The following is a 23,243-nucleotide window of genomic DNA, read 5'->3' as shown; positions in this document are numbered from 1 at the left end:
ACGCTCATTGGCCAGGGCCATCCAGGGTCCAGCGTCAGAGCTCACGAGCTCTCCCGGGCGGAGAACCTGGGAGCTCTCAGCACCATCACGTCACCAGCAAACAGGCAGCACATCACCTCTGCACCCTGCACTCGACGCCCAAAGCCCTGTAAACTTCGCAATTCATATCTCGAGCTCGATCACGACGTACAATGGCATCCCGCTCAGCGCTCCGCGCGCTCAGGACCGCGACCCGCGGATTCCAGACCAGCGCTGCCCTGAGACAAGAGAGGCCGCTTGTTGCGCCTGTCAGGAGGCCTGTTGGCGCTTTCCGTGGAGGGTGAGTCTATTTCCCTCGCCTTACTTGCATGCAAAAGGGCAAGGCGGATGCTGTGGTGTTCATGCAAACACCACAACACAAACACGGCAATTGCGCAACTGCAACCTGCATCCCAATTCCTTTAGTCGAGCAAACACCTCGAGTGCATGCAAAACTAGGAGAAGTCAAGCTGATAGTTCGTCATAGATTGTTTGGCTTCCTGCTCGGTACCGCGACCGCAGGCGCCGGCATGTACTACTACGTTGTCGATGAGTACCGCGTTAGCAACCAGCTGCTCACCGAGGATATCTATGCGCTGCAGAGTGCGGTGCAGAGGATAGAGGGATATGTTAGGACGCTGGAGGAGAAGGTTGGGGAGAAGAGACGTTGAGCGGGGGCGGGACGCAGGCTTAGCTCACAAGCCGTCACGATACATATTGAGGGACTGAGGCGGGAGTTATGAGTCTGGAGCTGCGGAAGGAGAGCACCTTTGAAGTGTAATGCGAAGGGGTGGGGTTCATGATGGAGTTCCTCTTTCCAATCGATCTGACTATGCCAAAATTCGTACTTTCAGGGAGCAAATGTACCATGCAAAGCTTACAAGGTTTCAGTGTGATATGCTCTCATGAGCGCTCACGGAACAAGACCCTAGCACAATACTTTGGACACTCCTCGACTCCGGAGCCAACGATAGTCGTGGAGCTGTTATAGATGCCACCGAGGACATCACGAGGCTAGGAAATTGCCTCGCTACCTCTTGAAGACTAGGTGCTGGTGAAGCCACCCTTGGGAGTGTACTGGCGATCCCAGAGATGAGTAGTACGACTCTGGAGAGGAAGGTCGCAAGGCAGGTGGCAGAGGTGCTTCGTCAGCGGCCAAGGTTACCGAGTCTGCACATTGGAGGCTTCTGCGAGCATACAGTTGGACCGCCTCCTCCTGATAACAATTAGTTCTGTTTCGGACACGTCGAGTTAGACTTACAATGACAAGGTCCGCAAAGTTGCTTGGTGTTCTCGCTTAACGAAGTCAGCTCAGGATGGTCAATGGCCATGATAGTCGTGCGCTGCATTCCAGACAGCGTCTATTTACATCTCTTTTGCATCAGATTTAAAGCACATGCTTCCAGATCCCGTACCACATCCGGTGTCAGGAGCGGACCTAGTCCGGTGGTCAGAGCCCTTCGTGTGAACCCCTTCAGATCCCTGGCTCTCGAGGAACTCCCCAGTTGAGGTGAAAGTAGCAATGCTGGTCCAAGTGCATATTTCTCTGATGGGCCCAATTGGTTGGCTTTCGGATCGCACCTGGCTGCGTAGCATAACCGTTTTCTCCTGTCCGGATATCCAACTGACCAGCATCAATTAAGACAACACACTTCCGTGAGGGTTGCGAATTGCCTATTGTAGCCGCCCATATCTTCGTGGCTTCTTTCTCGACTTCCATGGTTGAATGTGGGGGGACGCTATTATCAGCCTTGCCGTGGCAGTCGTGCTATTTAAGACCGCTGATTGAAGAGAGATATGGGTCCTGCAGTCCGAGTCTACTCAATGACCTAAAGTACATCTGCGCCTACAGTCGCGTCGCGGACGACTTGCCAAATCGGCATGTTATTCTGCGAACTGGCCTTTGATGGTGACGCAAAAGTCGTTGTTTGCGACGGTGATACATGACTTTTCATTAGATATTTCTTTGACGCTTCCTGTTCCGCGGACAAAACGATACTGCAGTTATTAGCAGCAGTAACAATAAGACCATACTTTACTTCCGTTCGTGACGCGTTTGACTTATAACGGAAGCGGGTCGTTGCAGAGGAACCTGCCCTTGCAGCCACCACCTCAAGCTTCGTTTCCATATCTCTCAAGTTAAGATCTGAACGCTTACTGAGCATCAAGACGGTAACAAGTTTCGCTCCAAGCATTAGAGAGTTCGGCTTTAGCGATTCATCGCGGCACTCATCGACAGACATCCTGAATCGCCAAAGGATGATAGTCATGAGACTTCGTGCATTAGTATTAGCTAGTCCTCGCAAGTGTATGGCTCCTCACCTGCCTCTACCAGAACCACAGATCATATCAAAGGGTCGGCATGGCTTGACGCATGATTGCCTGCTGTTTTGGCAGAGGTTATCGACCGTGTCGATGAGGTCTCTCAGCCGAAGCAATGTTATGTTGGGTATCCGCCTACACCACCCCCTTCCAGCGACAGCAGACACATGCCGGAGATATCGAGCGACATGGAAGATCTGCCATATCGCAGTGCGATGGTCGCCGTGGGGAGTGGCTGCTGCTGCGTTTTGGAGCCCAGCTGGCTTATATGCACAGACAATGTTTGGCGTACGCTGCTCGTGACGAGGCAGTGTAGGTGGGCGCAGCTTGCATGACCTGCAGCCCCAAAAGTAATAAAGCGCAAAGATTAGCCTCATCTCTACATTTGACAACATCACTGCCTGAGACGCCCGACTTCGAACGAATTGGCGCGCGATGTCCAACCGAAGCTGACAAGAATGAAGTAAAAGTTCGCATCGGAATGAACGACTGATGCATACCATATGCCTGAAGCCGTGAGAATCCTATATAGGTATCCAGGTGATGTAGACATGCCCGTGTGGCCTTGTGTACTGAGCGGCGCAAGTGTGCAAGTATCAGAATGCTCAAAATAGTCATCACGAGTCGGGTATCTGAGGGATGCGCAGGCTGATGAGGCTTCATGGCAATTTTGTACCAGAGAAACAGTTGGTCTGACATTTATCGTTCGGGGCCTTCGAAGCACTGTGTTTTTGAGAAGTAGGGCATGTACGAAGTACCTATCCTCAATGTGGGTTGTCTGGTGTCGTCCGTCGCTTGTTTAAGCCAACGTCGCCTTCTTTACCCCACAGCGTCCTCGTAGCAATACAATCGCATTCGATCGACTAGCACGAGTGTCAATATTGTAACAATCAGTCCAAAGGAGCAGCATACAGGACCAGACTGATAACGATACGCGAGCAAGTAACCGAGGTTGGCCTACGTCAGCGTCGTTCAGCAATGGTGGGGTCGCTGATCGCGGAATCAATGGTATGCGAGCACGCAATTCAGACTAGGGATCACAACAGGAAGCCCGATGAGTTGACACTATTGTGAGGAGACCGTTATATTGGATTGGTAGGGATGAAGAGGGGTAGATATAAAGGTTTGCCACTGCGCACTTGAGGCTCAAGTCGCACTTCGTACCATTCACTTGGAAATATCCACGAGCTGGAGCCTATCTGCTACACCAATTCATAGCCGCTTACATCTTCGTTCACAAGCAATTAATTTTATCCAAGAGGAACTTATCCAATGGCACCTGCATTGACCTCTGCGGCGCCCACAGCTCCTCATCAGCTGTCGAAGGGACCGGCCAACAATAAAGTGGACAAGAGCATATTTCCTGATGGCATCCGGACATCAGGTCAACACGAGCCTCTCTTCAATCAACTCCACTCCTACGAAGACTTTCCACGAGAGATCACAGGGCCCACTGCCTGGTCGAAAGCAGACTACCAGAACAACCCCGAGCGCTGGACACACGTCTTCTCCGAGTCGGAAGTCGCCGAGATCTCAGACGCCGCAGACAAGTTCATATCCTCCGGCCAGCCACTGACCAGCATCACAAAGGAGAAGTTTCAACTCCCAGGGTTCAGCAAGTTCCTCGAGCCCCTCCGCAAGGAGATCATCGATGGCAAGGGCTTCATTCTCTTCAAGGGCCTGCCGGTTCAGACCTGGGGAAACCAGAAATCTGCCGTTGCGTACATGGGCCTGGGAACATATCTCGGATACTTCGTGAGCCAGAACTCGCGTGGACATGTTCTTGGACACGTCAAGGATCTTGGTGAAGATGCCACGCAGATCGACAAGGTGCGCATTTACCGCACCAATGCGCGACAGTTCTTCCATGCCGACGATTCTGATCTTGTCGGCCTGCTTTGCATTGCGAAGTCGCTCGAGGGTGGAGAGAGTGACTTGGTGAGCAGCCACGAGGTGTGGAATGTGCTGCAGAAGGAGCACCCTGATGTTGCGAGGCTCTTGACTGAGCCTATCTGGTACTTTGACCGCAAGGGGGAGACGAGCAAGGGTCAGCAGGAGTGGATCCGCACACAGGTGTTCTACCTGGAGACAGGTGACAACCCGCGTGTGTACTCGAAGTAAGCCACCTACTGCTGAAGTCAGTCGCAATACTAACACATGCCAGGTGGGACCCATACTACGTCAAGTCCTTGACACGCTTCAGCGACAAGGGCCTCATTCCGGCTCTCTCGCCCGAGCAGGCTCGTGCCGCCACCATTCTCGACGAGACCTGCCTACGCCTTGCCCTTCACATGATCTTGGACATCGGCGATATCCAGTTTTTGTCGAACAACCACATTCTGCACGCTAGGACCGCATACAAAGACTACCCTCCACCAGCACCCCGCAGGCACTTGATGAGGCTGTGGCTGAGTACACCCGAGGATGAGGGTGGCTGGAAGCTGCCCTTCCACGACAGCAAAGACAAGAAGAGGGGTGGTATTCAGGTCGATGACACACCGCCAGTCGCACCCTATGATGCTGAGTAGAAGGGTGTTGGAGATGCTACAGCGCCAGGATGAGTGTACGAACCCATAGATTTCTCGATCTCAGTGAACAGATACCAAAATCAAAATGTGAGATTGATGCCTAGTGGATCCAAGTGGTATCAGGCTTCATTTGTGCATGCTTGCACTTTACCTATACAAATGCCTCGAAATTCCGAACGCCGTGCTTGCTGCAGATATCGCACGTAGTGAACGTTCGAGATGATCCCAGGCGCTTCTTTTGTGGGTGTTCAAAGTGGTGCGCAGAGCCGCTGCCGTACGCCTCATTCTGTCGCAGCTCACATTTTCTGCCTCTCTTCAACGGCTCCCTGCTCGTATTGCGCGCTTTCTCAATGCTGGCCTTGTCCTACCCCTGGCATCTAGAATCCTCGGCCACGACCACGGCCACGGCCTCCTCCACGTCCGCCACGACCCCTTCCGCCACGCCCTCTGTCGCCACCACCACCACGACCACCTCGTTCCGCCTCTTTCCTGGCCTTGTTCTTGGGCTTTGGCGCATCATCGATCAACAATGTGTCCAGAGGCAGCGAATCTGGGAGGATGATGTAACGGACTGTCGAACCGCGCACGGTCATGGTGTCGAGGGTTACGGTGTCTCGGTTCTTAGGTGTGTATTTGACGGCTCGTAGCGCAACGTTCATGAGCGGCGAAACGGAGGCGATGGTGCCATTGACAATGGTGCCGTTCTTGAGCTCGACTGTGACAGTCTCGTTCTGGCATTTCATGAGGAACCTGGCGCATGTCAGTCGGTGCTTTGCGCGTAGTTTTCGTGTCTGCGCACCTGACGAGCTTCATGGCTGCGATTATGTTTGTATTTCTATTCGAATGCGACTGGCGGATTTGACCGGTGGGCGCAATACGTATGCGATCTCGTTGCGGCTATGTTGTGAGGCTGGCGGGTGGGGACATTAAAGCTTCCTAGTCCTAGGTCGATTTTCTGAGGCAGCTGGTCTTGGCACGCAAGATCACGTGTGCTTGTCCATCTCCACTTCATCAGCCCTTCCAGGTCTATCGGTTCCCATATACTATGCACGTTAGTAAAAGTCTTAGCTTCTGTGTCTTTTTGCGTCCGGACTTGAGAATCTGCTTGCAGGTTAACTTGTTTTTTCCTGTCTTGGAAGCTAATCAAGTGCACAACGTTGATCAGATGATCCAGCCATTGGCGTACCACATGCTGAACTACTATCATTCTTCTTAGAAAACCTATTTTACGAGTACTTGCGTGCGCGAAGTCTCTCAGCGTCACAAACTGGGCCTCAAGATATGGCAGGCGACTACCCAGGAGTGTGCTCGCGGTCATGTCCTGCAAGATCCGCGATCAATAGAACCATGGCCAGCATGGACTCAATACTGACGTAGGCAGCATCCGCTGGCTGTTTCCTCCCGACGAACGGGCGTCGTAGAGGTGAAAGTGGAAAGTGCAAACGGGCTTGTTTGGGTTCCGGGAAAGCGCAACACTTCACTTCTGGCAACCACAACACCACGTCACCCCGCACCATGGACAGTGGGCACTTGTACTCACCCTCCACTGACCTATGTCTCCCGCGGTCACGGCATAAAACAACCAACAAACCAAAACCAAAAGAGAAGGCAACTGCAAAGGTCATAGCTAGCACCGGCTCTAGTGAGACTCGCAAGGCAATGGTTGATAACAAAGGCTGGCGAAAGAAAATAGGGAGCAAACCAAAGGAACTACCTACAGTCAAGCTCGAGTCTGATGACACTGCAGCAACGCCGCCGACTGAGGTGCTGGGCGCCGTCAACACCACTGACAAACGCCGTCACGGCTGGCGAAAGACGATCGCAGTCAGTCGCCCGTCGACTCCTATGACCCCAGCCCCATCTTCTCCTACCCCGGATGACGCTGGAGATACTCGAATTGAGCGGTCTGAAGCTTCCACTCCTCGCGGAGGCTCCAAACCTAAGCTCAACCGCTACACATCGATGTTCGCTGCCTATAAAGAGGAACAGAATGATCCAATCTTCTCAGAACCTTGGAGTCTTCACAATCCACCGACACAAGAAGATATCTGGTCCTATGTTGATCCTGTTGTTGTCATGGAGTCGATCCACTCACACATGTGCAAAAACTACATGGTGCCTGTTCCTCTCGAATACACCAGCGGCCTGTTTCAGGTTTTCGACGACTACAGGAAGCTTCGATCGCGCCAGGAGCTTCTTGAGGCGCGCGAACGAGCGGCTCTTCAGAGCTCGCGTAAGGTGACTGCGCAATGGCATCAGTCTGAAATCTTGTATGAGGCTGAGATTCGGCGCCTAGAACTGCTGATCGCACGCGGCACGACTGGTATGGCTGGGTACGTAACTGCTCAAACTCAGCTACCGCTGATGCTCACAGAGCGTCCCAGACTTATGTATGCACGCCGAGGAACGGTGGTGGATCGCAAACGTCAGCATCGAAAAACCATCTCGACTGACCGCATCCTCTCGCAGTGCAAGCAGATGTCTCCAGTGGAACTTGACGAAGAGATCAGGTTAAAGACTCAGCAAGGTTCGTGTGAGCTGACACAGTAGCGATGAAGCTGACAGCTTAGCAGTCCTCTTGTATCAGCCGTCATCACCGTCTGGGAGGATGACTACTCTATCTCGACAATTCACAGGCAGCGGAACCCCTAAACTCCCCTCCGGGACTGTTCATCTCACCAGGGAATCAGCACTATCACGGAAAGTCAAGAGTGAACTCAATCTGACAGATCTACGTCATACAGACCCTCCACACGCCACCTTCGGCGCAATCGATACTGGGATATCGAGCACCACACGCAATACCGAGGAGAGATCTACCTTACAGGAAGACTTGCTGGCAAAAGAATCTCTCGAACGCGATGCTTTCAACGCTCTCAAGGAGCTTGGCATTCTCGTAGCACACCGTAGGGGACTGGAAGTTTCACACTTCGTCAACGGTCTGATGGATTTGCTCAGTTCTGCAGGTTCAGACCAGAGTTCCATTGGTGTCACGGCTCACGATGATCGGGAGCGCAGCCTCGTAACTGAAAATGGAAGGAATATGCCAGCATCCGATGTGACTCCCAGACCACCGTTGCGAAAGCCTCGATCTCTATCATACCCAGAACATGACCAGACGCGCCGTCGCCATTTCTCTTTCGAGACCGGGGATGATAAAATGAGGGAGCTAGAAGCTGACCTCAAAACATACGGTGCTCTTTTGCAGACCGGCTCAACTGAATCTGGGTTCTCGTCCTCATCAGCTTTTCGTCTGTTTGACGACGGCTTAGAGAGCGATGACAATGACACGACTGGCTTGCTCGCCTCAGCGAGTGGTGAGCTACCGAAGCCCACGATGATCCCAAGCCCGGTTCAAACGATGGGTCGTGTTCGTCGGGAAAACTCCATGTCGAGTCTGCAGTCTGTATTTTTCAATAACACCCAAGATGAACGTCACAATTCTCGCATCAGCATCCAAACGGCATTCCGAGAAGGGGCGAGTGCTAATAAATCGACCAAACCAAAGAGCAGGAGCAGCTCAAGTCAGAATCTGCGCACTGCAGAGTCCCCACTGGGTTCGAAGGAACGACTCAATAATCTCGCAAACCGACAAAGCAACGTTGCGCTGGCCGCTGCACGAGCTGCTGATGCTCGGAGCAGCAACCCCTCTAGGAGCGACATACGACTATCCACAGCTACATCATCGTCTCATAAACGACAAACAACAGGGCAGCAAAGGACCGAAAACAACGATCCTATGCCCCACAGCAATGCTGGTAAGAAAGATGTTGAATAACGCCGGAGAAAAGGCGAACCTTCCTGATTCAGCTCGAAGGTGTATTGATGTGCATCCTACTATTTGATCATATAGACGCGCTCGAGATCCCACGACCCTTTGGCGTTGCGTGGAATCCTTCAAGGTCAGCGCCGCGCTTTGCACCAGGTTGTGGAACGGCAGGTATTGCATGGGTGCCCAACGTGTTTTCCGATGAAATCAAAACCTCTTAGGTATTGGTAGGATTCCGTCATCTTTCATGGACTACTTCCCCACAATCCTCTTACTCTGACCTGCCCACCATCTACGTAGCTCATCTTATCATACCCTTGCGGCTATTATTGCAAGGGTCAGTCAGATTGTCCAGGCCCTGGCTACTGGACCCGACAACTCCTCACGTTCATTCGACCCAAGATTGCAGTCAAATCCACAACTCAACTCAATGAAATCCAATTCGCTCTTGCATGCAGACTGAACATGTGGTCCAAGGCGTCATGGCTGCTCCGTCAGCAGTTATTACGACGCTACTACCACTTGCCAGCATCTATGACACCCAGGCGTTCATGATACGATTACTCTGGCGAAAGTGACACGGGGAATCATATCGTTGTCTTGTTCAGGCTAATGCGTGCATCAGGAGTTACCACGAGATACGCTACTGCGATTCAGTGAACACAACGCCCCAGCAATCAGATGAACTCATATACACAGTCTAGGCTATTATGGCACCTCCCATTAGAATACATCTAGCAGCTTCTGCTACTGCAAGAGTACGCGTCCCTCCTTACAACGCAGCAAATCACGCACGAGTCAATAAAGTTTTCATTGTTCAGGTTTGCGCCACACACTCGCCACATTGTGGCAGTGCTGAGCCGTTGTTGCACAGACCCTGGATGTACTGTCAATCACAACCGTTCTGAGCGTCTGAAATCGCGTGATGATGCGCAACGGCTGTCGGTCGCCAATCAACATTGCTCGATCTCGCTTTGGTATCTTTTTTGTCGCCACACTTCTACACGAACAAGTTCCACAAATCGTGTTGGCCGGATAGCTTTACCATCAGCCTTGCGATTGGGCACGAGTGACCCCGCAACACATGCAACATTCCAGCAGACCGCCGGTGTAACTAAAGTCGGTACAGATTAGTATTGGTGTTACAGTCGGGTTCGGTTCTTTCATCACTGACGCACGAACGCCATGACGATGACGAGAATCTTCGATCGGTGTCGAAGCAAACCAGTGGTTGCTCATTTCGGGAAAGCGCCCGCTAACGACTCCTTAATCTCGGCTTGACAGGTACGAGGAATAAGACTTAAAGCAGACTACCTAAGCGGTCAACGGGCGAGTTGCAAAGCTCTAGGCTACACGGCACAACGGCAGCTTGTGGGATTGGTCCGACATGTTCACCTTTGCAAACGGCCAGGGTGGGGTGCGTTGGGTCGAACACCCGGTGCTCACACAATACGCAGGGGAAAAAGCTCCGAAGGCATGATGAAAAGGTCGGAGAGCTAGGGTGCAGCTCTATGTACGGGGAGGCGGCGGCAGTGAGCTCTGCCGCGTGGAAGCTGCACTCGACAAGGGCAGCATGGCTCTTTTGGGACGCAAATTTCTAGTATCAGATCGGCAGATGTCATCGCGCATGACAGCGCCAGCTCACACCGTAGGCGCCGTGGTGTTCTCCAGCGTCCAAGAGGGCCTAGTGCGAGTGGGATGGACTCATGGGAAGGGTAAATTACGGAAAGGCAAGCGGGACGTGTCAGTGTTGGACGAGCCATACAAGCCCTCGCACGAGCACTGGTGTGGCAGTTGAGGTGGATTCGAGAAACAACGGGCTGGGACCAAAGATCCTTGGGCAGATTTGCGGTTGCAATGCGGGATGGCGACAGGTGCAGTGACAATCGCTCCTTTTCGGGCCTCGCAGGACTTCTGGACGCTCGCGGGAGCCGTAGGGCAGTGGCTGTGCAAGACGGCTTGCCGGAAGATCAGTCGCAAGACGGCCGCGCAGTGCGAGCCACAGAGCGCAGGCCGCTGGAGTGGATACGCAAAATTACACGCTGGGGCAGCCATGGAGCCGAGCAGGCCAGCCTAGCCAGACTCTAGACTCACCCCCCACTGCAGCCGCTTGCACTGACGTCCCAGATGCCACGCGCGGCCCTCGCAGCGATTCCGTCAGGCAGCCTGGTCGCTAACCTGATAAAAGACGCCTGACCTGTCGTCGCATGCGCCAACCCGAGCCACAGTTGACACTAGCCTTAACTGCTGTGGGAGCTGCTCCGTTTCATCAACTGAAGGTCCACATCAGTGCTCCCAACCTCCGACTCTCAACTGCACCTCTCGATGCTCACAAACGACCAACAGCGCCTGCTTTGAGCTTCCAGCGATGTTTCGCAACCGGTACGTCCCCATGTTTGTTGATGTTGTTGGCCCCGGACAGCGTGCTGTGATGTTCGCGCGTCGCGCTCGGGACCCGGGAACGCTCGTGGCTAACCAGCGGTCAGATCCTCACAAGCAAAGCCGAACGACGAGCTGCTGGAGAACTTCAAAGCAAGCTTCCCTCACCTCGCGCAGCGTTCACACTCGATCGCAGGCGTGCCAGGCCACACGCTCACCGATGCGCTCGACGTAGCACATACCCACAGGTAGGCTCCTCTCTCGCAGCCCTGCGCTGCTACTGCGCGAGCCCGCAATGTGCCCGTAGTAGCGCGTCATGCTCTTTGTTTTGCGCACACGCGGTCCCATGTTTCGTTGCTAACGAGCTGTCACCCAGACCTGGCGATGCCGACGACATCAAGGACCAGGACCCTACGCCACGGGGAAACAACGAGCCATGGAGGTTCACGCCCTCGCTTCTCGACCCCAACAGCTTTGCATTCACGTCCTTTGCCAACCAGCCTCCTGGCTATTACACGCCTACGCCGGGCGGCACCAACACCCTGTACCACAGCCAGGCCGGCGACCTGCACACGCCGGGCTTCAGCTTCGGCCTAGGCACGCCTCTCTCCCTCCCCACTTCTGAAGGTGCCGTCCACGCTGGCCAGACTGCGCCCAATCCCCACCTCCAGGGCTTCAATCCTCACGCTCTAGGCACCCACCACCACTTCCAGAACACCAACCCCTTTGGACTCCAACCGCAACATACTCAGTCCTTTGCGCCGCATCAATTCACGCACCAGCCATCTGCGTTCGACCATGCCTCCCTTCCCCAGCCGCATGAGGATTCTCCTATGGAGAACGTCATTCCAGAAGTCGAGATGCAGTCTCCTCTTATTGGGTTCGCTCCCCAGCCATATGAAGACAACCTAGCGGGTGCAGTAGGCCCGGTCCAGGCCCAGCCGCTTCACCCCACTCAGAACTTCCGCTACCACGTTACCCTGAACGCACCAACTGCAATGGTAAAGCAGTCAGATGAAGTTCCCGTGACCTATCTGAACAAGGGCCAAGCATACACCATCTCGCTAGTCGATACAGCACCTGGCCAGACGCTACCGGTAACGCTCAAGTACCGGACCTTTGTCCGAATCTCCTTCGAGGATGAGCAGCAACGACAGCGCCCTGCTGCCTGCTGGCAGCTCTGGAAAGAGGGTCGCGGTACCAACGAGGCACATCAACGCGGCGGTCGCCTCCAGGCAGTCGAGTTTGTGGACCCAAGCCAAGTTGGCGGCGGTGAAGTCCAAGGGCGGCCAAGAGTCGACCTTGAGTCGTCGTCTTTCGATGGCTTCGTAGTAACGTGGACACCCGCGCCCAACGCTGCTCCTGAATGCTCCTTAGCAGTCCGTTTCAACTTCCTCTCTACCGATTTCAGCCACTCGAAAGGTGTGAAAGGTATCCCAGTCCGCCTCTGCGCCAAAACGGAGCTTGTGTCAGAAGCCACCGGATCACCATCAGAGAAGACGACTGCTGAGCTTTGTTATTGCAAAGTCAAGCTCTTCCGAGACCACGGCGCCGAGCGAAAGCTGTCGAATGACGTCGCGCACGTCAAGAAGACCATTGACAAGCTGAAGCAGCAAATCGCGCAGGTCGAGTCTGGCATGAAGGACTTTGGAAAGCGCAAACGCACAGGTGATGACAAGAGCGGCAGCTCCAGGCCCGGCAAGCTGCAAAAGCACAAGAGGACCTGGTCAATGTCTTCAGCAAGCGATAATCAGGGAGCTCGACCGGCTGCGGAAGAAGATTTGCACATCAAGCTGGCGTCACTCCAGGACATGTTCAGCTCCACAAGACCCGTGAGCGTTCTCTACTTGAAGGGCGAGGAGCAGGATGATCCAGACGTTCACCCGGTCCAAATGTCCTCCACTCCTCAAGAACTCTCCAAAATCGACACAAATGTGGACTCGCAGATGTGGGAGCGCCCCAGCTCTCAGACCGGCAACTCATCAATGGTATCACCAACTCCCAGCTCGCAATCTCTGCATTCCGAGAACCGCAGGAGCTCCTCGTTCCAGCGTCCAGGACCTTATGGACCACCATCGCGCATGACTTCGGGCGAGTGGAGGAGTCTCCCACAGACTGCTACAGGTGACCTCAAAGGCGTGGTCGCCATGCATGGCGGTTCAGACGTACCGACCAAAGTTCAGAGGCCGTACTCCGACGATCATGCCCTTTCTGGGTGGATTGAGGCTCTGGGTGTGGACCAGACCTATCAGCCACCGCCCGAGCCCATGCTCAAGCCAGTTGCTTGCTTCTTCGTCCAGCCAAGGATCGCCGGCCGACAACCAGACAATAATTACTTCCGTGCTGTCTACGTAATGGAGCGCTCAGTGAAGGCGCTTGTAAGCAGTATCGCCATGAAGATCAACATCGAGCCTACCAAAGTCACACGCACCATCCGGGTCAACCAAAAAGGTCTACGCATATTAATGGATGACGATGCCATCAACGCCATCCCTGAGCAGCAGGACATGGCCGCCGAGTTCCATGAGATTGGTACGCCTCCCGTCCAGCCCATGAAACGAGACTGGGACGCCGGCCCCACAGACATTCAGGTTGACGGCGACATGTCAGTAGTCGAAGCTGTGCATTCGACTGGTTATGAACTTCGACTTCTCTTCTAGACGCTGAACCAGCAGTCCGAGATGTTCATCATTTTCGCGGCCATTAGACTCACGACCCATCCATACTCATGATTTTGCACCACTCGTACACTGGTAGCGAGTTCTACTCGCCCTATAGGGCCCAATTGTGTCGATCTGTGTCATTTGACACAATGTCATACTTGCAGGCGTTGAGAAGTTTTGGAGATACCAACCGTTCCCTGGGAACGAAGTACCTTTCTTTGTGTTGATATACCTCGCCCTTTCTACTTCTTTCGGTTCGACAACGATACCCATATACCATTTCACTTTTCAGCGATTTCAGATTGGATTGTAGGATGCGAGGGTGGTACATACACGCGCTAGGTGGCGCAGCGGCGAAGCAGTAATTGTCTCTAGGTACAAGCAGAGAGGGCGGCCTTGCATTCTGGCGAGGACAACGGGACCCTCTCCGTCAGACGAATACAAATCATTACTTTACATCACGCCTCAACTGTTTTCGACTCTCATCTGCCAAAAGGACCGACATTGATCAATGGTCGGCGAAGTCAACTGTTCACTAATCGCCCACAATTCTCACCGCTTTACTCGATGTGCTGTCACGACATCCACCTTCCAAGTCTCACGAGGGTATTCCCTCCCATTATTGGAGCAAGAAGCAAAGTCGCTACCGTACGACAGCTTCGCTACCTTCCTCGTAGCGTGAACAGCCTTCCGACTCTGGAACCGAGCCAAGACGCCCAGCTTCCTCCGGCTGTGCCACTTCCAGCGACTCCTCTGCGCGAAGTCAAGTCACTCCTGCACTGCTATTGGCCATGAAGTTAACTGTTGGTAATGCACCCAAGATAGCTATTCTCTTCGACATAATGATCTACCAAGCAACGGCCATTTTATTTTCATTTGTTTCCTTGACCATATCGCTGAGTTTGACACCAACTTCCGCACCTTGACAGTCGGCGTTGATCGCTACCACTAGCCTGCGCAGGATCCCTTGACAAGCGAAATGATGGTGGCAGGTCTAGCCGACCGCCGACCGCATATCTTACCGGGCCTTGCGTGGTGTCCGAAGCTTGATGTCACAGCGCGTTGATGTACCCACCAATCATAACTTCGGTGCACAAAGACGCTGAACAAAAACAACGAAGATGCGCTGGCACATCTAGATATCTGCGAATAGGAATCAGACGGACTTGTGTTTCAAGTGAGGGGCTTTGTCTTCGTGCTGGGAGTGTCAGTCGCCGACCTTGCAGTCTGCCTGTCCGGGTTCGAAACATACGCATGCCCATGCTAATCTGGTAGATCACTACAACGACTTGCTATGCTTAGCATTAGGTCGTCAGCAGACCAAGTCGTGATCACTGCATGCAAATCATAGTACGATGATGGCAAATATGGCGCTAGAAAGAGTCCACAGTTGCAAGAGTCCTCAATAATGGAATAGGACGAGCTTGAAACGACTCATCACCCATAGCGGACAATGAAAGCAACCATTCATCCGCAAGGCATCTCACAAACATATGCTGCCTCACGCTTCGATACGCTCCGAAGAAACGCTTCACAGTCCGCCTTGAACCAAAGGAATACTCGCCACGGTTCGTAGACCCTGAGACCCCTAGACCCTGCATATGCTGTAGTGCATTGCATCCCCTCTCGTCCCAAAGAGTCTGGCCTGCAGACGGCGCGTAACATGTTCTCGTCCAACGACATCCCATTCAGTGCAGAAAGTCTTGGGTCTCTCATCAATCGGATACTGTGGCTGCCCTTGGTGCTCTATACTTAGCAAAGCTATGTGCAGCAAGATGCGGAGTAGCTGCCACAGCATATGACGGACCCAATCATTACCAGCTGATCTACCAAGATCGTCAGTTCAAGCACTACAAAGAAACACTTCGAGTCTTGTGGCGAGTGCAAATGTGGCTTGAGCGTATCGCCACAGCACACGGCTCGGTGAACTCCTGCTCATACGATATGATGTAAAGTCTGACTTTCACACGGCAATTATACTCTCTACGGAGAAGATCAGCTCTGCATAGCTTGTTGGCGTACCACAACGTCAGAGTGACAGGCTTACCGACCTTTGTGTGCCGTCGCCACAGGTGTGGCGTAAGCTCAGAGGCACATGTCAAAGCCGGACGCGAAGTCGTAGCACAGCCACAAGCACTATGTGTGCTAGGGCAACGTTGTCGCCACTGGAAAACCAGACCCATCTGACCTGATCCAACAACTAGATCCCGTGACTATTGCCCAACGAGGCCACCGCTATAGCCACATTAGTGATAGTAGGTGCGGGGCTCGCTCGAAGCCCAAATGCCTATGGCTCGCAGCCACATCTCTGTAGATCCTTGTTATGACGAGAGCCTGCAACAATTTTGCAACGTTCACCCCGTCAAGTCAGCCGTCTCGTGCCGCCTGCTGTCGGTCGCATCTCCGACCCGTGCGACAGCCTATAAGCCATGAGACGAGACGTCGGAGCAGCGGTCTCGAGCGCGCCGAATGCGGAGAGCAAGCCGTTGCCGGTAGATCGCGCGCAAGTGGTGGAAATGATGTGGCTACACCCTTGGGACGACTAGCGAGTCTACGCGGAGCGTACCAACGACAGTGCTTTTTGTTAACAGCGTCACACGTCTTAGGTAAGATTGGATAGGATCGTTGTCGACCGAGTCTCTCTATATTCGTTCCCTGAAGTCAATAGTGCGGGGTGTATTTATCAATACAGCGCTGGCATTCCTTCTAGATCCTTCAGACAGGGTGCCCAAACCGGTCGGACATATGCCTCCGTCCTGCATATCCGACCTTAGTGGAGGGTGTTACGATGGAGAGTTCCGTCTTACGAGGTCACTTCAAGAGATACGCAGATCGGGATCTTATACCACTATGGCAAGCGCATCAAGTGAAGTACCGCGGTTTGACCGCTCTTTACGGATGTGGTGAATACGAATGCAGAATCCGATTACAATGTCACCGCGTTCCCCAATGTGGAATCTGCCATATGTACGTGTCTTCACGACCGACGAGGATGCGGTGTGGCGCCCCTGATCAGCAAAAGAGTTCAGCTGGGCACGTGCAAGGACTTTCATCGTCACTGGGTGGTACTCCGCAGAACGAACAACTCATCCACCAGCGCATCTTTGACCGGGTCTTGCAAATATCTCCCTGGATACCACCGGTTCTCTCCGCCCACCCTCTCCCAGCATGCTTTCCCGGCCTTCTTCATCTGGCAGTATGACATTTCGCTTCGCGTCCTCGCAGATGCACCGCAGCAAATGAAAGATCGTAGCATGGGTTCGACAGCGCGCGCCGCTGACGCCTGCACGGAAGACTGCCGGTTGGACGCGTCAGAGCTGTGCCTTACAGAAGCCACGTAGACGCTCTGCATCCCGCGTCCAAAGCAGGGTTGATCCCAGATCGTGGACACACCATTCTCGCACTTTTGCTTTTCTCACGCGTCCATCTCGAGCTCAAGCAACTGCCCGATCGCGACGACACATAAACCTCGAACGCATTAGCAATGCCTGTCCGCGACTCAGAGCCAGGGAACGCCTGCATTGAGAACAGACGGGGTACAGGGGGGGAAGCGCTTCCGTGCCCGAGCCCACCGGCGAGGATTTGGAGCGGTACGACGCGCCGTGCGCCGTGCAGCGTTTCCCGAAGCAGAGGATATCGTACGGTCTCCGGGCGCGACGTCGTAAAGACAACCGGGGTCGCGGACGTGGGAGGATGACCAGGGTTGAGTGCCGAGGCGGACGGATTCCATGCTCCGGGTCCGTATGTAGAACGAGTCCGAAGTTGCGATGTCGTGGTCTTAGAGCGACTGCTGTCTAGTGCAATTTTGTTTACGATGGTTTCAAGACAGACGCTGAATGCCGACATAGGTTGACAGCTTTCCAAAACAACTCATGCGGAGGTAGATGAGAAAGCACAATGATAAGTTGGGTGTACAACTCTTCAGTGTTATCGCAACTTGGACTGCTGCTCGAGTTCACGCAGTGTTCATGTCATTTAATCAAGTTTGCAATTGTAGCTCTTCATCTCCACCATCGGATGTCTACCCTGAGATGCGCGTACGAACAAGACACCTAAATGAGACGTTATTTCCCCCTTCAGGTCTGCACAATTCCTGCTCTTAATGTTTGAGGTCATCTTTAGGTAGCTTTACCAAGACTGCAGCCGTTCATGTCCATTAATTTACCAGCAATTGACGCGTTGATATCTTCACAATTCAAGGGCTTTCCCTAACCTTTCCTACAAATTAGGCGCGGTGTCAAGATACCGATGTAATCACTCCTTGAGTCAGCGGAACGTCTTTGTGTGAAGTCGATTCCATTTCAACGCTCGATCGAGAAAGCGAAGTAATTTCGTCCGCTTTTCGTGACACAGTTCAGACGCCAGATGTTTCGACAGCTTCTGCAACATTTTGCCTGATTCTAACGGTGAACAACCCGGCGTGGTTTGCAACCAAGCAGCCTTGAGTACACATGATTCCAAGCTTAAGTGCCATACTAACTCAGGTCAACGAGATTGCTTGCGCAGAAGACGACCAAAATTGATGCACGTTGTTGCACTCTGTTACCTTCAGGTCGTGTCGAAGAACAACGTGGTGCAATACTGACCAACGACTACGCTTAAATTGGGACCCTCGTGAACAAGAGAGAAGCAAAGTGTCAAACTTCAAAATCGATGGCTCAAAACGAGAGACTCAAAGAGAAGTTTGATAGTCTCGCCACGTGCTCTCAACCAGGCATGTGTCTGCAGTGTACCGTATGTCGATGCCGATGGCCATGACAAAGACATGGATCTGACTCCAATCGCATTGGGGAAAGGGAGGTCGTCAGTCGAATGGATATCTGGAACATGACTAAGGCCCACTACACTGCTTTGTATGCTAGCGTTGACACATAAGGACAAGTGATCAGGTTGAGCAGTGGGGTTCAGCAGTCACCTCGAACAGTGTGATTGGGCAATGTTGAACCAGTGGATGTGTTGTGCTGAAGCGAGCTGCTGGATTTGAAGCTGCCGATTGCGGTGCGTCAATGCTTCGTATAGAAGCGCAGCCAGAGAGTGGACGTGATATAGGAGAGAGGGGGGGGGGGGAGGCGGTCCGAAGGATGAGATGGTCTACGATCAAATGCGTGGGTCTCGCTCAATCAGAGGCTATAAATTTGAGAGTGAAACAAAGTTCAAAGATTAGATGTTTCCCGCATTTTCTTCCACTGTAGCTTTGAGACCGGGCAGTGTCGGTCGAGGGGTATATTGTATTGTTCGGATCCACGCTCAGATTGGACTTCTGTTCGTACCGATCAACTGCGTCAGGTATACACTGATATGATCTGAATACGAAACTTAGGGGAACTTGAAAGTCGTTGAGCAAGAACTTGGCGAATCTCCTTCTGACGGCGAATGTGCTACCTCAGACGAATCTCCATTGGCAATAGCCCGTCCAGAGTGCCTCGTGTCTAGAGTAGTCTCTCAATATCTACTTCATAGACTTCTGTTCTGGCCCGCAATGGCTTGCATATTGCGCTTCGACTTGCCTGACCGCCGGCGAGCCCGAACTTGACAACGCATGCGCCTTCAATGTACGCAGTATATTACGTAGGTTCCAGACCGATTGACATTGCTGCATTGGTGGACTCGACCGCTCGATCGTCCAAGGGTATAGCAAGAGCGCTAGCTCGAAGGAAGACTCACTGGCATCGCCCCACCCATGCACGTGCTGCCGAGTTGACGATGTTCGCCACAAGAACCTCCTCTGCCTACTTCGGGAAGGATTGCAAGGGTGAAATTTTGTGTCCACTCCCGTCAATGCCGTTTACTTTGCGTACAGCGGGCCAATGCTCAATCGTCCAGCTCCCTTCCGAAATCGATTAGTCGCAGTTTCTTAGCATCCTTGAGGTGGAACTGCGCAATCTTTGCTCGGACCAGGAATCGTGTTGCTGCCGAGTCCCGATCCAGCTGATAGTATGCCTTCCCTCCTCCAGGTCCGCTAAGAGTTGCAAAGAGATTCTCCATCAATTGCCGCAACTCTGCGTCGGCTGCTTCGGCCTCTGTTGGTGGCTCCTGCACGTCTTCAACGGCGGCCTTGCTCCCCCAAATATGGTCGATTCTGCGCTGGCGAGTCTTGTCTGATACCGGCTTCTTCGTTGACTTCGCTCTACCCTGTTTTGTGAAACCTGCTGCAAGAGTGTCATTCTCAACGCTCAGCATATCACCGACGACGGGACCTCCTAACTCTTCAGCTGCTATCATTGCCGCCAGATAGTCGTTGATGAAGTCGTTCATGGCCTCTCCGAGTGTTTGTGTCGCTGCGTCGTAGCTATCCTTCTGCGCACGTTTGGCTGCAATCAGCTCGCGAGCGAGTTGCGCAGACGTCTTCTGGGAACGATCTTCCTGTTGTGCACGCAGTCTCTCGGTTCGCTTCTCCATGGTCTGCGCGAGAAGGTGCGCATCATTCAGGTTTGCTTCTTCACGGCGCAGGATTGCGTTCGTCTTGACGATCTTACTCTGCGTACTGGCAACAGCCGCCTTGGTGCCTTGGACATTCTGCTGAAGGGTGCGCGCAGCCAACAACGCAGGCAGCACAGAGCCTTGCTCTGGAAGGAAGGATGCAACGGGTGTGAGACGTTTATACGCGTCTTTGACAGCAATAAGCTGTCGCAGCTTTTCATGTGGATCTGAAGACGCGTATGCTGCAGACTCAATACTGACGTGTGACTGTGCTTGGAGCTAGATGAAGCATCAGAAAGGCGCGTATGTCACTGTCTGGGCTTTACCTACTGTTTCCAATGCAGCCTGTTGTTCCTCGACGCGTGTCTGCAATTCTCTCACTGTTTGGGCCAGACGCGCCTCGGTGTTGGACGCGTCGAGCTCCATCGGATCATCGCGTAGCTCGTTTACATCCCTAGAGTATGCCCGTATCTTTTCGATGGGCGTTCTCTGTTGTTGCGCCATACTGTACAGTTGTTCCAGCTGCCGTGTAGGTATTGGTGTTGAAGCGCACTTGCCGTGCTGCAAGCGAACGACGAACTAGGTAACGCCAGTTCTCTCACCACGCACGCAACGATATGCCTCGCTGCTACCCCTCCCTCACACTTAGGTCACTGTGGTGGGAGAATATTCGTGTAAAGCATCGCGCGGTGGAAGGTAGCAAGTCACGTTGCACACGTGACTCGTGCTGCCAAGACTGTCGATCTCCACTTCCTTTTTGGCCGACGTCCTTTCCCCATCACCCACTTCACCCTCTGCCCCCAGAGCAACCCCTTCTGCGCGCCGACAGCCCCTACCCTTCTAATTCTGTGCTTGCGTTCGTGGAAGTCACGGACCCTGCTTTGCGAGAAGGTTTGACGACCGTTTCTTCTTCTGCTCGACCTCACCTCGCCCCAAGCCAGCACCCACCACCATCTCCGACTCACTCGCATCACCTGCACACGCCCTTGCGGTCTTCTAGACACCAAGGCATCATCACTCCGACATCTACACCACTGCACGCTTCTAGCCTAGTCAAGTTCCGACCGACCTCACCTCCACGCACTCTTCAACCGCACTGTCGCAATTCCTTTCCAGCCGCCAGCACCAATACGTTTCCTTGCAGCCCCCGCTGTACATAACAACGAATACAATTGAACAGTTCCAGCACTCAGCTTGAGCAATTGCCTGGACTGTGAAAGAGCTTATTACCCAAAATCCAATATTCCCCACAGCTAGGAATCATCATGTCTGCCTCGCCGACCATCGCCGCCTCTACAAAGCGCCCGCTTGAAGAGCCTTCTTCCCCCGCTGGCCCTAACGACCAGCCTGACGCGAAGCGCCCTGCCCTGGACAAGCTGGTGAAGGACGCTACCAACTCCGACGACTTTGAGACAGCGCAGCCCGTAAAAGGCGACGGCGTGGCTACAGAAGACACCAAGGGGGAAGACGCCAAGCCATCAGACGAGCCTGATGAAGTCGCTGCTCAGAATGGCGATGAGCACGCCCAAACAGACACGGTCGTTCCTGACGCCCCTGCTATCTTGGAGACACAGCCCATCCAGTCCACCGCTGGCGCCAACGGACGTCCCAGCAATGGGAACCAGCAAGTTGATGAGTCAAACTGGCTGCATTTGCGAGCCTGCATCGGCACCAGCGAGGCTGCGACGATCATCGGCAAGGGTGGAGAGAACGTGACTCAGATTCGCCGTCTCTCAGGCGCCAAGTGCACAGTCAGCGATTATTCGCGAGGCGCTGTCGAACGTATCCTGACTGTGAGCGGCCAGGTTGACGCGGTCTCCAAGGCCTTCGGTTTGATTGTGCGCACGCTGAACCAGGAAGATCTCGAGAACCCTTCCACCTCCACCTCCAAAGCCTACCCCATGCGCCTGCTCATTCCCCACATCCTCATTGGCTCCATCATCGGTAAGGCTGGTGTTCGCATTCGTGAGATCCAGGAGGCCTCCAACGCAAAGCTCAACGCCTCTGACACACTCCTGCCCAACTCTGGTGAGCGATCATTGGTCATTCTTGGTGTCGCCGACGCTGTGCACATTGCTGTGTACTATGTTGCGCAGACCCTAGTGGAGCAGCTGACAGAGCGTTTCGGTGGCCCTGCCGCTTCTCAATACGCGACACGCAGCGGTATGGCTGCCAACGTCGTCCCTGGAGGCATGTCTGTCCAACCCTACGTACCTCAGCCAGCTGGAGGCCAATACTCGCAGCCTCACCCGAACAATTTCCGTCGCCCAGAGCCCCAGCGCACTCCTCAGCATGGATATGGTGCACCTCACATGCAGGGTCAGCCACCTCAACAGGCACCATACGGGCACCCCAACATGCCCTACGGCGCTGGCTCACCTGGTCGCGCCCACTACGGCGGCCCAGCACAGCCTGCTCCCTACGCCGGTCATCACGGTGCAGCACCCGTTGCACACGGTGGCGCGCCCAACCAGCCACCAGTCCAGATGCCAGGACAACCCCTCACACAGCAGATCTTCATCCCGAACGACATGGTCGGTGCTATCATCGGCAAGGGTGGTGCAAAGATCAATGAGATTCGCCAGCTCAGTGGCAGTGTCATCAAGATCAATGAGCCCACCGATAACAGCAACGAGCGCTTGGTCACGATCACAGGAACACAGGAGTGCAACCAGATGGCACTCTATATGCTGTACTCGCGACTCGGTCAGTCCCCCACCTGAATCTCTCGCAAAATCACGACTGATGTATGGCCACAGAATCGGAAAAGCACCGTATCTAGGTACCTACGCTGCTCCCCGAAGCCGCTGCGCATGCGCAAAGTTCTCGCAGGTGCGTCAGCCACGGCTACTCATGAACAATATACAAGCATACCTAGCCTGGCGTCCTGATTACGGACATTCTTTTGGTATATATGCTGTCTACGCATGGCACTACTCCATATGCGCAAGCTTATTTGAGAGGACCTCGGGTTGCGGCTGCGTTTGATGGTGAGCGGCAGTTGCCTGCGTCCTGATGTTTGTCACCAGTCGCATGTATATACAGCAGCCCATGATCTGCAGCATCGACTTAGCAAAAGCTTCTTTCCAATAACAGTTTCATCATGTCTCTTCCTGAATCTACACACCACGCAGATTGTCGTTA

General features: G+C 53.6%; 10 protein-coding genes across 10 annotated transcripts; 6 read left to right on the top strand and 4 right to left on the bottom strand.

Annotated features, from left to right (window-relative positions):
• The first annotated feature begins 87 nt into the window (after positions 1 to 87).
• M421DRAFT_420058 (uncharacterized protein) lies at positions 88 to 975 on the top strand. Its single transcript, XM_033592340.1, has 2 exons — positions 88 to 319; positions 506 to 975. The coding sequence occupies exons 1-2, from the start codon at positions 192 to 194 to the stop codon at positions 687 to 689; spliced, it is 312 nt and encodes a 103-aa protein (XP_033449077.1). The 5' UTR covers positions 88 to 191; the 3' UTR covers positions 690 to 975.
• Positions 976 to 3,612: 2,637 nt separating this feature from the next.
• Positions 3,613 to 4,868, top strand: M421DRAFT_62002 (Clavaminate synthase-like protein; the record flags this gene model as incomplete). The annotated part of the gene is made up of 2 exons (XM_033595934.1): positions 3,613 to 4,457; positions 4,505 to 4,868. 2 exons carry the CDS (start codon positions 3,613 to 3,615, stop codon positions 4,866 to 4,868), a joined length of 1,209 nt encoding a protein of 402 aa, XP_033449076.1.
• A 377-nt stretch (positions 4,869 to 5,245) lies between these two features.
• On the bottom strand, positions 5,246 to 5,681 carry M421DRAFT_100601 (Sm-like ribonucleo protein; the record flags this gene model as incomplete). Its single annotated transcript, XM_033586545.1, has 2 exons — positions 5,246 to 5,618; positions 5,668 to 5,681. The coding sequence occupies 2 exons, from the start codon at positions 5,679 to 5,681 to the stop codon at positions 5,246 to 5,248; spliced, it is 387 nt and encodes a 128-aa protein (XP_033449075.1).
• Positions 5,585 to 6,284, bottom strand: M421DRAFT_140542 (uncharacterized protein). The gene is made up of 2 exons (XM_033587472.1): positions 5,668 to 6,284; positions 5,585 to 5,618 (listed from the first exon to the last, which is right to left on the bottom strand). Exon 1 carries the CDS (start codon positions 6,184 to 6,186, stop codon positions 5,704 to 5,706), a length of 483 nt encoding a protein of 160 aa, XP_033449074.1. The 5' UTR covers positions 6,187 to 6,284; the 3' UTR covers positions 5,585 to 5,618; positions 5,668 to 5,703.
• A 99-nt stretch (positions 6,285 to 6,383) lies between these two features.
• M421DRAFT_91965 (uncharacterized protein) lies at positions 6,384 to 8,646 on the top strand (the record flags this gene model as incomplete). The annotated part of the gene is made up of 2 exons (XM_033597990.1): positions 6,384 to 7,395; positions 7,442 to 8,646. 2 exons carry the CDS (start codon positions 6,384 to 6,386, stop codon positions 8,644 to 8,646), a joined length of 2,217 nt encoding a protein of 738 aa, XP_033449073.1.
• A 2,070-nt stretch (positions 8,647 to 10,716) lies between these two features.
• On the top strand, positions 10,717 to 14,129 carry M421DRAFT_420050 (uncharacterized protein). Its single transcript, XM_033592339.1, has 3 exons — positions 10,717 to 11,019; positions 11,124 to 11,264; positions 11,393 to 14,129. The coding sequence occupies exons 1-3, from the start codon at positions 11,006 to 11,008 to the stop codon at positions 13,674 to 13,676; spliced, it is 2,439 nt and encodes an 812-aa protein (XP_033449072.1). The 5' UTR covers positions 10,717 to 11,005; the 3' UTR covers positions 13,677 to 14,129.
• A 2,813-nt stretch (positions 14,130 to 16,942) lies between these two features.
• Positions 16,943 to 17,900, bottom strand: M421DRAFT_140501 (uncharacterized protein). Its single transcript, XM_033587471.1, has one exon. It carries the CDS (start codon positions 17,523 to 17,525, stop codon positions 17,004 to 17,006), a length of 522 nt encoding a protein of 173 aa, XP_033449071.1. The 5' UTR covers positions 17,526 to 17,900; the 3' UTR covers positions 16,943 to 17,003.
• A 1,590-nt stretch (positions 17,901 to 19,490) lies between these two features.
• On the bottom strand, positions 19,491 to 20,603 carry M421DRAFT_100599 (uncharacterized protein; the record flags this gene model as incomplete). The annotated part of the gene is made up of 2 exons (XM_033586544.1): positions 19,491 to 20,366; positions 20,430 to 20,603. 2 exons carry the CDS (start codon positions 20,601 to 20,603, stop codon positions 19,491 to 19,493), a joined length of 1,050 nt encoding a protein of 349 aa, XP_033449070.1.
• Positions 20,604 to 20,628: 25 nt separating this feature from the next.
• On the top strand, positions 20,629 to 21,258 carry M421DRAFT_140493 (uncharacterized protein). The gene is made up of 2 exons (XM_033587470.1): positions 20,629 to 20,990; positions 21,037 to 21,258. The coding sequence occupies exons 1-2, from the start codon at positions 20,717 to 20,719 to the stop codon at positions 21,150 to 21,152; spliced, it is 390 nt and encodes a 129-aa protein (XP_033449069.1). The 5' UTR covers positions 20,629 to 20,716; the 3' UTR covers positions 21,153 to 21,258.
• A 106-nt stretch (positions 21,259 to 21,364) lies between these two features.
• On the top strand, positions 21,365 to 22,822 carry M421DRAFT_4660 (uncharacterized protein; the record flags this gene model as incomplete). Its single annotated transcript, XM_033594698.1, has 1 exon — positions 21,365 to 22,822. One exon carries the CDS (start codon positions 21,365 to 21,367, stop codon positions 22,820 to 22,822), a length of 1,458 nt encoding a protein of 485 aa, XP_033449068.1.
• Between the last annotated feature and the right edge of the window lie 421 nt (positions 22,823 to 23,243).

Source organism: Didymella exigua (genome assembly GCF_010094145.1).
Source record: "Didymella exigua CBS 183.55 unplaced genomic scaffold M421scaffold_12, whole genome shotgun sequence".
NCBI lineage: Eukaryota > Fungi > Ascomycota > Dothideomycetes > Pleosporales > Didymellaceae > Didymella > Didymella exigua.
Note: the sequence above shows the minus strand (reverse complement) of the source record. Positions and strands in the feature narration are given on the sequence as shown.

Bases quoted from the DNA above. Each gene is read 5' to 3' on its own strand.
- M421DRAFT_140501 (XM_033587471.1), bottom strand. From the start codon at position 17,525: ATGTCGGCATTCAGCGTCTGTCTTGAAACCATCGTAAACAAAATTGCA.
- M421DRAFT_420058 (XM_033592340.1), top strand. From the start codon at position 192: ATGGCATCCCGCTCAGCGCTCCGCGCGCTCAGGACCGCGACCCGCGGA. The intron at 320-505 runs GTGAGTCTATTT...AGTTCGTCATAG, and splicing joins GTTGGCGCTTTCCGTGGAGG to ATTGTTTGGCTTCCTGCTCG.
- M421DRAFT_420050 (XM_033592339.1), top strand. The intron at 11,265-11,392 runs GTAGGCTCCTCT...GCTGTCACCCAG, and splicing joins GACGTAGCACATACCCACAG to ACCTGGCGATGCCGACGACA.
- M421DRAFT_140542 (XM_033587472.1), bottom strand. From the start codon at position 6,186: ATGACCGCGAGCACACTCCTGGGTAGTCGCCTGCCATATCTTGAGGCC.
- M421DRAFT_140493 (XM_033587470.1), top strand. From the start codon at position 20,717: ATGCCTCGCTGCTACCCCTCCCTCACACTTAGGTCACTGTGGTGGGAG. The intron at 20,991-21,036 runs GTTTGACGACCG...CCTCGCCCCAAG, and splicing joins GGACCCTGCTTTGCGAGAAG to CCAGCACCCACCACCATCTC.